This window comes from Sapajus apella, unplaced genomic scaffold (assembly GCF_009761245.1).
Source record: "Sapajus apella isolate SASKATOON/1434 unplaced genomic scaffold, GSC_monkey_1.0 scaffold74, whole genome shotgun sequence".
Classification (NCBI taxonomy): Eukaryota; Metazoa; Chordata; class Mammalia; order Primates; family Cebidae; genus Sapajus; species Sapajus apella.
In genome coordinates, this window is record NW_022437014.1 from 4,905,256 (window position 1) to 4,917,702 (window position 12,447).

General features: G+C 44.2%; 1 protein-coding gene across 5 annotated transcripts in view; it reads left to right on the top strand.

Moving 5' to 3' along the window:
* Positions 1 to 12,447, top strand: part of SAMD4A (sterile alpha motif domain containing 4A) — a 231,975-nt gene that overhangs the window by 133,304 nt on the left and 86,224 nt on the right. For all 5 annotated transcript variants that reach the window (XM_032251116.1, XM_032251119.1, XM_032251118.1 and 2 more), the window contains one exon: positions 7,166 to 7,684. In XM_032251116.1, coding sequence (XP_032107007.1) covers positions 7,166 to 7,684 — 519 coding nt within the window. The remainder of the gene's footprint in view (positions 1 to 7,165; positions 7,685 to 12,447) is intronic.

The following is a 12,447-nucleotide window of genomic DNA, read 5'->3' on the forward strand; positions in this document are numbered from 1 at the left end:
CAGGAGAGGTTAAAGGGCTCATTGGAAGTATGTGCTGGGGGTAGAGGTGCCTGGCTCTTACCTTTTGAGTATGGTCAGGTGCCTTTGAATGACCGGCACCTGATGACCTTCCTGCTGTGGGAAAAGACTAGAATGGTCATAGTGGTTGATAGAGTCTGCTATGTAGAGCTCTGTCTTTTCTAGTGAATCCAAGAGGCAGGAGCATATTGAAGTGATTTTTACCAAGTAACCAAATGCTCTCTGTATTATTTAAGGTGCTGTGTAACAAACTACCCAAAAACTTAATGACTTAAGATAACAACAGGCCAGGCACGGTGGCTCATGCCTATAATCCCAGCACTTTAGGAGGCCGAGGCGGATGGATTACGAGGTCAAGAGATCGAGACCATCCTGGTCAACATGGTGAAACCCCGTCTCTACTAAAAATACAAAAAAATTAGCTGGAAATGGTCACGCATGCCTGTAGTCCCAGCTACTCGGGAGGCTGAGGCAGGAGAATTGCTTCAACCCAGGAGGCGGAGGTTGCAGTGAGCCGAGTTCGTGCCGTTGCACTCCAGCCTGGGTAACAAGTGAAACTCCATCTCAAAAAAAAAAAAAAAAAAAAAAAAAACAACAAACATTTATCTCTCAGTTTTCTGAGGGTCAGCAATTTAGAACAGTCTGGGTAGCTCTGGCTCAAGGTCTCCAACAAAGCTACAGTCAAGAAATAAACTAGACCTGGAGGCACCACTTCCAAGCTCACTCACGTGGCTGGCAAGTTGGTTCTGGCTGTCAGCAGGAGGCCTGAACTCTTTCCCATACAGGTCTCTCTCTGGGCTGCCTGAGCATCTTTGTAATTGGTGTGACTGGCTTCCCCCAGAACAAGTGAACCAAGACAGCAAGGGAGAAGCTGCAATGCTTTTTATGACCTAATGTCAGGATGCCTCCACTGCACTCTCTTGGTCACATAGACCAGCTCTTACTGAGTGTGGGAGGAAAGCATATAGGTGAATACCAATAGTCTAGGATCAACGGAGGCCACCTTGGAAGCCAGAAATCACCTTCTGTCTTTTCAATTCTTTGTACCTGTTCAAAGCACCACTTCCATCCATAAGGGCTCATAACTCCAGACTGGGTTCCCCATCACATCTGGTCTAATCCACACAGCTAGCAGGCCTCCCACCAAATTATGAAGACTCTTCTCTGGTCACCTCTGGCTCAAGAGGGTACCTTGGGAGACAAATTCAACTGCAGGTGCCAACACAAGAATCCCACCATTTGCCACGTTGGTATTTGCCATTTTTTCTCTGATTTTCAGGTGCCCTGGCTCAGCTCACATCCCTACCAAAGAGATACATGGTGTGTGCTGTTACGCACTTTTAAGTTGTGCAGAGTTGCACTGTATTTAGAAGTCTTTAGTACATGATGCTTCTAGGATTGACTTTGTAACGTCTTCCAGAGAGCCTTTGACCATGTAAAACCCACCAGTATTCCTGCCTTTTAGCACATTTATTTCACCAGTACTTCTTGTGTGTATGCATTTAATTTCTAGCCATTTCTTGCATGAGCAAATTGCCTAAATGTGCTTGTGAGAAACCCTTTTATGGTAAACATTATTAAACTGAAAACAAGGGTATAATAAAATAGCAATTTAAGGGTAATTTACTAATAACTAGAGCCCTTAAACATTGACATACCATTGTATAGTAATAATACCAGACTTGGTATTTAAATACACTGTTTGTCACTCCGAGAATCACTGGGACAGTTTCCTAATCCTCATGGTCTTCAATTATAGCCTTTTTAATTTTTTTTTTTTACTACTCCTATGTCACTGGTATACAAATTATAAATCATTAACTTTCATCAGCATAAAACATCCAGCAAACTATTACATATCTGCCCCTTATACAGAGAAATAACAAAATATTCCACAAATATAATAATTAAGAGCTGACATCATCAAACCTCGAAGTTCTTGCACTTCAGTTTCCACCATGTACTGAATCAGGTGACATTGGGGTGAGTCATTGTAGAGCCTGGATCTCAGAAGTGATCAATTAATTGAAAATTCTGAGGATTCCTGCATCTTCCCCAGGGAGGAGAACCAGTTAAATACAAATCTCAGCAAAGATTCTTTGCTGTCTAGAAGGTAATGTGGATGCCACAAAGGCCAGTGGGCAGCTGGACAGGACCTAGCCAGTGCAACCAAGTCACTGCATGTAGGGTCTGGCTTCCATTTGAAGGTGGAGATGTCCATGCTTGTCAGCATGCTGGGGATGCTCTCTCGAGAGACTGACTCATGCTAACTAGAAAGCAGGGAGGTAGACACTGCAATGCTGGCTTCTTAATTTGCCACGAGGAGCCATCATCACAGAGACCAGACGTACTCAAAGTCCACATAATCAGCACACATTCTCCCTGTCAGCAGGCCTCCACAGGAAGCCAAATCATAATCAGGAACTATGTATTTAGTTGCCCTGAAAAATCATCACAGATTTTGGAAATACCTCAGGTCTCTATGATCAGTTCATTCTCTCCCTGAAAGTACCTGGGGAGCTAAATCATGGTCCAGAGGTTGTTTGGTGAGTGGATAATCAGGACAGGGGAGGCAGAGGGAGGGGAATGTTTAATGGCAACAGGAACTTCATGGGTCCATGCCAGAATTGGAATGGCTTTGCCAGAAAGGCTGATCTACTCAAAACCAGTGGCTAAAACTTTCTTTTACCTAGAGGGGCGACTGGATAGTGTATAAATTAACCCAGCAGCTTAAAATAATAAACATGTTACAGAGTTTCTGTGGATCAGAAATATGAGAGATTCTGGCTTAGGATTTCTCAAAATGGTATCTGGGCTGCACTCATCCAAAGGCTTACCTGGGCTAGGAGATCTGCTTCCAAGATGGTTCCGTCATATGGCTGGCAACTTGATGTTGGGTGTTGGCATAAGGCCTCAGTTCCTCACCACAAGGACCTCCCCACTCGGTTGCTTGCATACTGTCACAACCTGGCAGCTGGCTTTCCCCAGAATGAGTACTTGGAGACAGCAAGGTGAGGCTGCAGTGCCTTTTATAACCTAATCCGTGAAGTCGCGTGCCGCCATTTCCCCTACCTTCTACTTACTGCACGTGACTCACTGAGTCCAACCTGCACTGAAAAGGAAGGGAATTAGGCCACACCTTTCAAAGAGAGGTGTGTCAAATAAATAGTTAACATATTTTAAACCGCAATAGGCATCACTTCCATTGTCTCTGCAACTGCTTTTTATTATACTTCCGCTGCTCACCAACTCCTCTGATAACTCATGGCCTCTATTAATACATTTATATAATGTTTATAACTATTACATACTTACATGCATCTTATGTCTAATTCTATATCATATAATTATAGAACATCTAATTATATTATAAATATCAACATATTTGGCCTATGGCCAGGCTTTTGTAGCAGGAGAGCCATTATGTATCTTATATCGAATTTGCCTACCTCACTTCTGCCACTTCACTAGCAAGGGGCCGGGGACAAGTAACTTGCCCCATCTGTGCCCCTGTGCCTTCATCTGTAAAAGAAGGCTAGGAATAGGACCTACCTCATAAGCTTCTTGGGAGGATTAAGTGAGTAATTAAGTGCACAGGGCTTAGAAGAGTGCCTGGCACTTCGAAAACATTCAATACTGTTGACTCTCAGCGGTGGCAGCTGGAGTGGTAGCAGAAATAGTTTGTTCCAGTAGGTGTAGTTAGGCCTCAGACAGCAATCTGAGTTCCATGTTCCCCGTGGTAGTAAACAAAAGCCATGCCTGTCTTCCTGGTCCCACCATCCAAAGGACTGGGGCCAGTGGCCTCTCATTTTCCTTCCTCTTTGCTGTACTTGTTCCTCCTCTGAATCCCAGGTTAATCCGTGGCAGAGAGCAGTTACGTAGAGATAGCATGTTTAGTTTGTACTCTGACTCCTATTTACATTTTGTTTTTGTTGCTGATTTTTTTTTTTTTTTAAGGCTGACCTTTTGTGGAAGGGTACAATATCCAAACAGGGAAATGACATAGCAGAAAGCTAGGGAGTTCCTCAGCCTCATGAATTTTTTATTAGAAGTCATTCCCAATTTTATCTTTAAATGTACATGTTCACGGGTGTATGCTAGCCACCTCTGATTACGGTAGGCTTGCAACATAGCCCCTTTTCCCTCTTGGCCCCTTTTGCTTCTTTCCAGCACCTCTTGGGCTTAATGAATAGAGTTTATCTTCATGCTAAGCACATTCATCATTTAAAACATGCCTGGTATTTGCCGAAGATTAATTGATGAGAAAGTTAGAATTGGAATTTTCTTCGCCTCTCAGCGCTACTTAAAAAGGGAGGCTATACCTAGTGGAATGTGTGAGACTTGTCTTGTGTCAGGTGGCAATTAGCTAAATATAGAGTCAGGGAGCTGGGAGGGACCTGCTGAGGTCATCTGTGCCCTCCCGCCCTCCTTCTCCAGCTGAATGTCTCCAGCCCTGTGCTCATCAGCTCAGTAGCCACTAGCCACATAAGGCTTCTAAGCTGTTCAGCTGTGGCTGGTCCAAGTTGAGATGTGCTGTCCGTGATAAAATACACGGACATTTTAAGGCTTTTAAAAGATTTTTAAGACTTAATTCCGAAAAAAGGAAAAAATGGCTCATTAGTAATTTTATGAAATTAATGACTGATAATGAAGTGATAATATTTTGATATATTTGTTTAAAATATATCACTAAAACTCACATCACTTATTTGTCCCTTCTTTAATATGGCTACCAGAAAGTTTAAAATCCCCTATGTGGCTTATGTTTTATTACTGTTGGACAGTTCTCAACATTATTTCACTCTGTTGTTCAGACCCGCAGGGCAGAGATTCTAAAGCCTTCCTTGGTTACTCTGCGTCTTTGATTATTCTGGCAGTTCTGTTCTCCGCGTCCTGTCTTAATCTTTCCTGCTTCAGTTGGGAGACTTCTACTTCAAATAGTTGACTCTTCGGCATCTCCTTATGAAATCCCTACTTGAAGTGAGTCAAGCATCTCTTCATATTGTTTTAAGCACAGTAAACCCATTTTCTTTTTACCCTTTGACTTTCTACCTCCTTGATCATTTTTAATGACTTCTCTTGGGTCATCTCTGGTTTCTCTATATTATTTTTTAAAACTTGGTATCCCAAACCACCGACATTGCTCTAACATGAGCCCAACTATGCAGAGACAAGCGGAAGGAATTACCTCCATCATCAAGTACTTGACCAGCCCTTTCGCTACTTTGCATTATTTAATCTGACAGCACATGGAGGGGCAGATGCTATTTGTATCACTCTTGATAAGGTGGTTGGGGCTCAGAGAAGTTAAATAACTTACCAAGGTTCTACCACAAATTAAGTGGCAGATCTGGGATTTGTGCCCAACTTTGCCTGACTCCAAAGCTCATGCTCTTTCATTATATACCATGCCTCTTTTTTTGCTGGCATTTTTCTTAAAATATTCTTTCCTGTGGTCTTGACAGGCGTTGCAGTACAGGCTGATGCATTTGTAGTTTATGGTCAACAGGGATCACTGGGCTTGTTTTTGTTATGTTTGCACCTAGCTAGAATTGCTAAACCCTTCTGCTAAATTCCAGAAACCCCTTCCAGGCCTCCAGATATGCCATAAAAGCCAGCAGGACTGCCCAGCCCTCACCCTTGTAGGGTCATCTGTGGGCCAGTGTTGAGATCTCCATCTGTCAGGAATGACTTCTCTGAAAATGAGCTTGCTTTCCGCTGGCCCAGAGCCTGTGACTAACTATCAGTCCCAAGGCAAGCTAGTTCTCGAAGGTTAATCGAGGCAAAGTGCATTGTTCGCATTTTGAGTGAGAGGGGACAGAAAGGATCCTTCTGAGTGTGTTAAAAGCAAATCTTCCCATAGCTTGAAACTTGAGGACATTATGCTCAGTGAAGTAAGGTGGTCACAAAAGGACAAATACTGGATGATTCTACTTCTCTGTGGTACCTAGGGTAATTAGAGTTTCAGCTTGAGAAGATGAAAGCGTTCTAGAGGTGAATGGTAGTGATAGTCGCACACCACTGTGAATGGTGTATGTTCTTTTTCTTTTTCTTCTCTTTTCTTTTCTTTTTTTTTTTTTTTTTTTGAGACCAGATCTCCCTTTGTCACCCAAGCCAGAGTACAGTGGTGCAATCACAGCTCACTGCAGCCTCGACCTTCCAGGCTCAAGCAGTCCTCCCACCTCAGCCTCCTTAGTAGCTGGATCTACAGGCATACACCATCACATGTGGCTTTTTTTTTTTTTTTTGATTATTTGTAGAGACGAGGTCTCATTATGTTTCCCAAGCTGGTCTCTAACTCCTGGGCTCAAGCAGTCCTCCTGCCTCGGCCTCCCAAAGTGCTGGGATTACAGGTGTGACCAACCACCTCCAGCCTGTGAATGTTCCTAATACCATTGAATATATGCTTAAATATGATTAAAGTGGTCAATGTTGTGTGTATTTTACCAATAAAAACAAACTGATCTTACATAAAGAAAAACAGCGATTAGAGGTGCCCCAGGAGCCAAGTCTTGGGTCCATTGTTTATTCTAGCTTTGATCCCATGGTGGTTCTTCTGAGTTAGCTTCTCATGAGAAAGGTCCAGGATTACCACACAGAGATGAGGGGAGCTCTTTTATTCCCTGACAGATTTCTCCATCTAGGAAGTTGTTCCAATTTCACACAAATGCCTTTGCCAGGATTAAAACCACGTTCAACAGATATCTGGGGGAGGGAAAGCAGCCTTACCCCCAGGACTCTGGAATGGGACCTTTGTTCATACTTGCTTTTTCATGGAGCGCTTCTTAGTCTTAGCCCCCTGTCTATCAGGGGGCGGGCCAGACCTTTCTCAGAAAGAAAACAGAGCTGTAAATTCTATTTGATCGTACCAAAGTTGTTGTAGCTTTTTTGGAAACATGAATGAGAATTTGATTGAGTTTGATTGAGTACCCAAATATCTAAGAATGATTGATCTGTGTTTCATTGGAGTCCCTTACCCCTGAAAATCTGGGGTCAGTTAACCAATCTGATGCACAAGGCTCTTTTGAGAAAATATAGCTGGGGTGTATAGATTGGGACCCTAATCCATAAAAATTATCTTTAGAGTATCTGTTTAGAGTCATTGTGGGTGTATTTGCTTATTTGCCCTGTATATTTTCCTTTTCAGGAATCATTAACCAATGGCAACAGGAATCCAAGGATAAAGTGATTTCCCTCCTGTTAACTCATCTGCCTTTGCTGAAGCCAGGAAACCTCGACGCAAAAGTAGAATATATGAAACTGCTGCCCAAAATCCTGGCTCACTCTATTGAACACAACCAGCACATTGAGGAGAGCAGGCAGCTGCTGTCGTATGCTTTGATACATCCGGCCACTTCTTTGGAAGACCGCAGTGCTTTAGCCATGTGGCTGAATCACTTGGAGGACCGCACGTCGACCAGCTTTGGTGGCCAGAACCGAGGCCGCTCAGACTCTGTGGATTATGGACAGACACACTACTATCACCAAAGACAGAACTCCGATGACAAGCTCAATGGGTGGCAGAACTCTCGGGATTCTGGGATTTGCATCAATGCCTCCAACTGGCAGGACAAAAGCATGGGGTGTGAGAATGGCCATGTGCCCCTCTACTCCTCCTCATCTGTCCCCACCACGATCAATACAATTGGAACCAGCACAAGTACAAGTAAGTTCCAGCCCTTTAACGTAGTCTGGTTTGGCGATTTGCTGTGTATGTGGCATGTCCCGCTGACAATGTCTGTTCCGTGCACCCAGTGACCCTGGGAGAGAAGGGCTGATTAGAATTGGCTGTGGGAAAGGGCCTTTGGACCCCATATTTGTTGCTGTTTGACTGCAAAGATGAAAATACTGGGAAGGTAAAAGTGGTTGATGGTCCAAATTTGGGTTATAAACAGACCAAAAATAAATACAGAATAAATGAAAGAAGGAAACTTCCCGTTTCCACAAACAGAAATGCCTTTCACCCATGTCTTTCACCCTGGGGTTTTGGATTTGCCGAGACACTGAGTTACCGTGTGATTCTCTAAACCTAATTCTAACCCATGGTTAACCAGCCAGCCTCATGGGCTTTGTGCTTTTTCTTTATTTTTCCCCCCTTTTTCTTTCTTTCTCTCTCTCTCTTTTTTTTTTTTTTTCCTTAAATTTCACTCTGGAATGTTTCCTCCCTTTGCATTTTCTGGTTTTAATTCCCAATTGTTGGGGTACTTTTTCCCTGACCAGTGGGAGCAGGTTTGCTAACTGAGAATGCTGCGGTGTGCCGTGGCCTGGTGAGAATGCCGTGGACTTGCTCTTGCTCCGTCCAACCCTTTAGGAGAGGTGGGTCAGGAACTGCTTAGTGGGCAGGGAGAGCGGAGGACAGCCCTCTGCTCTTTTGACCACTAAAGCAAAGTACTACACCCACAGCTGAGCAGTGAGGCTGGGAGTCCTCTCTGTGTCTCCCCACTGCAGCCAAGCAAAGTAACGAACACACCATTGGTGCCCATATAATGTGGCGGTGTGGAAGTGCACCCCGCCTTCAAACAGTTTTCCTTAATCCTAGTTCGCACCTATCCATGAATGCAGCGGCAGTGCCAACATAACTTTCCTGAAGGAGTGCTTTTGCAGTTAGACCTGATGTGCCTGCCTTCATGCAGCAACCCACAGTTAAAAGATATAAGAGGATTAGTAACTGGGGCCCCAGCACAGAGGTTCAGGCCTGTATTCACAGCACTTTGGAAGACCTAGGCTAGTGGATTACTTGAGGTCAGGAGTTTGAGATCAGCCTGGCCAACATGGTGAAACCCCGTCTCTACCAGAAAATACAAAAATTAGCCAGACTTGGTGGTATGCCTGTAATCTCAGCTACTCAGGAGGCTGAGGTGAAAGAATCGCTTATACCCAGAAGGCAGATGTTGCAGTGAGATGAGATCGTGCCACTGCACTCCAGCCTGGGCAATAGACTGAGTCTCGGGAAAAGAAAAAAGAATCGGCAGTGATGTCTTCTTGGCCTCTGTCTCTACTTGGATCTCTGGTTACCAGGGCTCTTTAAATGGCTTTCTCAAATAGGTAGGATTGTTGAATTATCATTACATGAACTAAAACAGTACCTAAGTAGAAAAACCAAGGAAACACTGAAGATACTGCATTGACATTGCTACAACATGGGATTTTTTTACATTCTTTTTTCACTTTTACATTTAGATATGGGTCACTTGCACATTTTGGGAATTACGTAATTATTGCATCTTAATTTATTGTATAAGAGGTTCTGATGACAGTCAGTATCTTTCACAGACTATAATCCGGCAGGAGCGGTTCACTGGTCTCTGTGTGACAGGGAGTGATGGCTGGGACTTCTAAAGCAGACACATGCAGCCAGATGACAGACTCTTGGCCTGAGTTTCCTGCATTAGCAACAGAATCTAGTAATTGTTACAAAACTCTTTAATAGCTGGGAGAGATGCAAGCTCTAGGCTACCTACCCTCTTAAAACTTGGTCTTTTATATTTTAAGGGGTTGAGTTTTATGACATTTGTCTTGAAGTTAGTCTTGGGTCATTATATAGTTCTACCTACTGATTTATACATCCAGGACCTGGTCTTGACAAGATTAGTACATTTAAGATGGTTATCAGATTGTAGTCAACAAACACTTATTTCTGGCTGCGGCCACCTAGCCAGCCCTACAGAGAGTAGAAAATTTGTAGATGACTGTCATGGCCTTACCGAACTCTGAACCCCTGTGTAATACTTGGGTGGGAAGGACTTGGAGGCTTAACTAGGTGACTAGACGACATACCTCTGGGAGAAGGCAGGCATTGGAGCCCTCTTGCAGAGCATCAGAGAAGAAGATAAAAGAGTTCAGATCTCCCCTCCAGAGAGTTTTGTTCAGACACTTATGGCCAGATCAACACTTGTACGTCAATAGTATCTCTTTAACAAAATGTGAATGTCATTGCTGTACTCCTTTGCATTGTCTGTGGTAGTTCAACCAAGTGAGTCAAAGCTGCAAGCCTTCAGGTCACTTGTTCACTGGTGCCTCTATCAATAGACAGTGAGCACCTGGGAGGCTGCCCAACAGAGGGAAGAGCAAGGACTTTGGCATCAACGCCTCCTAGGTCCAAATCCCAGAACTGCAATTTGCTACCTACAACTTAGCCAAGTAATTTAACCTCCCCGGTCAAGGTGCCCACTTGTAAAACTGGAACATTCACCATATCTACCTTCGAGGGTTGTGGTGAAGGTAAATAAGATTATGTAAATGCCCGGCCTGGTTAGAGCAGCCACGGTAGGCACTCCAGGGGTGCCTGTTAGATGAATAAATAAAAGAAACTGGGAAAGACGGTAAGGAGCTAAGTGTTAATACTGATATTCAGAGTCTGTGCCCTCATTTTCAGTTCTGATGGGTGCTTGACATAAGCATCTTACCCTGAGCCCAGGGCCAAGCAGAGTAGTCTAAGGGGCTTCGAATATGCTGTGATTTTTGGCCATTCCACCACAATAGAAATTGAGTTGGACTTAAGGCTTCTTCTACTGCACCGAACAGCTATACTTTCTACCTCTTTCAAAGTGGAAAAACAAACTGCATAGGACAACATGATGATAAAAACAGAAATCAATTAGTGGTATGCATTTTCAATTATCAGCCACATTCATGATGGTGAACGAAAGGCAATCAGAAAGCTACCTCTTTAGGTTTTATTTTTGTTTTTCACCTCGGCTTATTCCACTGATATTTTATTCCTCAATCATTGGGCCTTCAACAGAGTGCCTTAGCATTCGTGGTTTCCTCCCCGTATGGATTCCCAGTCATTCCACTACCCTGCAAGTGCTGCCTGCCCACCTTCTGCGTGTCTAGCACTGTGTGTAAGTCCAAGCTGAAGACCCCGTTTCTACTTCCAAGGAGCCTATAATTGGAGAAATGATATATTAATCAGTCTCACAATTAAAAATTAAATATTCCTTTTTGCCAGACTTACCATCCATAGAAATTTCATATAACAATTCATGAGTTATATAAAAGTGCAGCAAAATCATACTTAAGAGCTGCCACAGGGCATGTAGGATGAAGTGCCAGTTGAATGTGGATCTATCCTGTCAGTGCTGTGAATGTACAGAATGGAGAGATCCTTGTGAACTGGAGGCTCAAGAAAGCCACTTTGGGAAGCCAATGTGGGAGGATAGGTTGAGGCCAGGAATTCAAGGACAGTCTGAACAGCATAGCTAGACCCTGTCTCTTAAAACAAAACATAGCTTGACTGGAAACCATGAGTGTGGGTGACAGAGCAAGATGCAGGAAAGAAAAGAAAGAAAAAAAGGATGGAAGAAAGGAGGGAAGGGGAGAGAGAGAGAAAGAAAGGAAAAAGAAGAAGAGAGGGAAAGAGAGCAGAAAGAGAAAGAAGGAAGGAAAAGGAGGAGAGGAGAGAGAAAGAGAAGGGCCAGGCATGGTGACTCATGCCTGTAATTCCAGCACTTTGGGAGGCCAAGGTGGGTGGATCACTTAAGGTCAGGAGTTCGAGACCAGCCTGGCCAATGTGGTGAAACTCTATTTCTACTAAAAATACAAAAATTAGCTGGGTGTAGTGGCACACACTTGTAATCCTAGCTACTGGGGAGGCTGAGTCAGGAGAATTGCTTAAACCCGGGAGGCGGAGGTTGCAGCGAGCAGAGATCATGCCACTGTACTCCAGCCTGGGCAACAGAGCGAGACTCTGTCTCGAAAAAGAAAAAGAAAGCAAGATTTTGCAGGGGAAGTGGAAAATGAGCTGAGATGGAAAGGGGAAGGAGAATCTGGAGCGGAGGGGGCCCCTGGGTAGGAATACGCACTGGGAACTAAGGGACCGGGGTTACAGTGTGCAGGCAAGGTGGAGGACAGTGAAGAGGAAGGACAGGCTCACAAAGGGAGGGGAGGGAAGGCAGGTGGTAAAAGTAGGCCAGGGGAGGGGATATGAGTGCCTTGAAGAGGCCAAGCATTTACATCCCAGGCACAAGAGGGACTTGCTGTATGGGGGAATGGATTGTCTGTGGGCAAACCAGATGAGTGGCCTCTGACAAATGCCAAATCGGCAAGTGTCAATGTTGTGAAGTAATGAAAGTATCATTAGGATAGGAGCAGGTGTGGAGCAGAAGGAATGGATACTAGAAGTGTTCCTAGGTGGAAATATTAGGATTAGCATTCAGTATTGACATGGGCATAGTTTTTGTTTTTGTTTTTTTTTTGAGAGAGGATCTTACTCTGTTGCCCAGGCTGGACTGCAGTGGTGTGATCATGGCTTACAGAAGCCTTGACCTCCTGGCTTCAAGCTATCCTCTCGCCTCAGCCTCTTGAGTATCTGGGACCACAGGCACGCACCACCACACCCAGATAATTTTTGTATATTGTATAGAGACAGGATCTCCCTGTGTTGCCCAGGCCGGTCTCAAACTCCTGGGCTCAAGCAGTCCTCCAGCC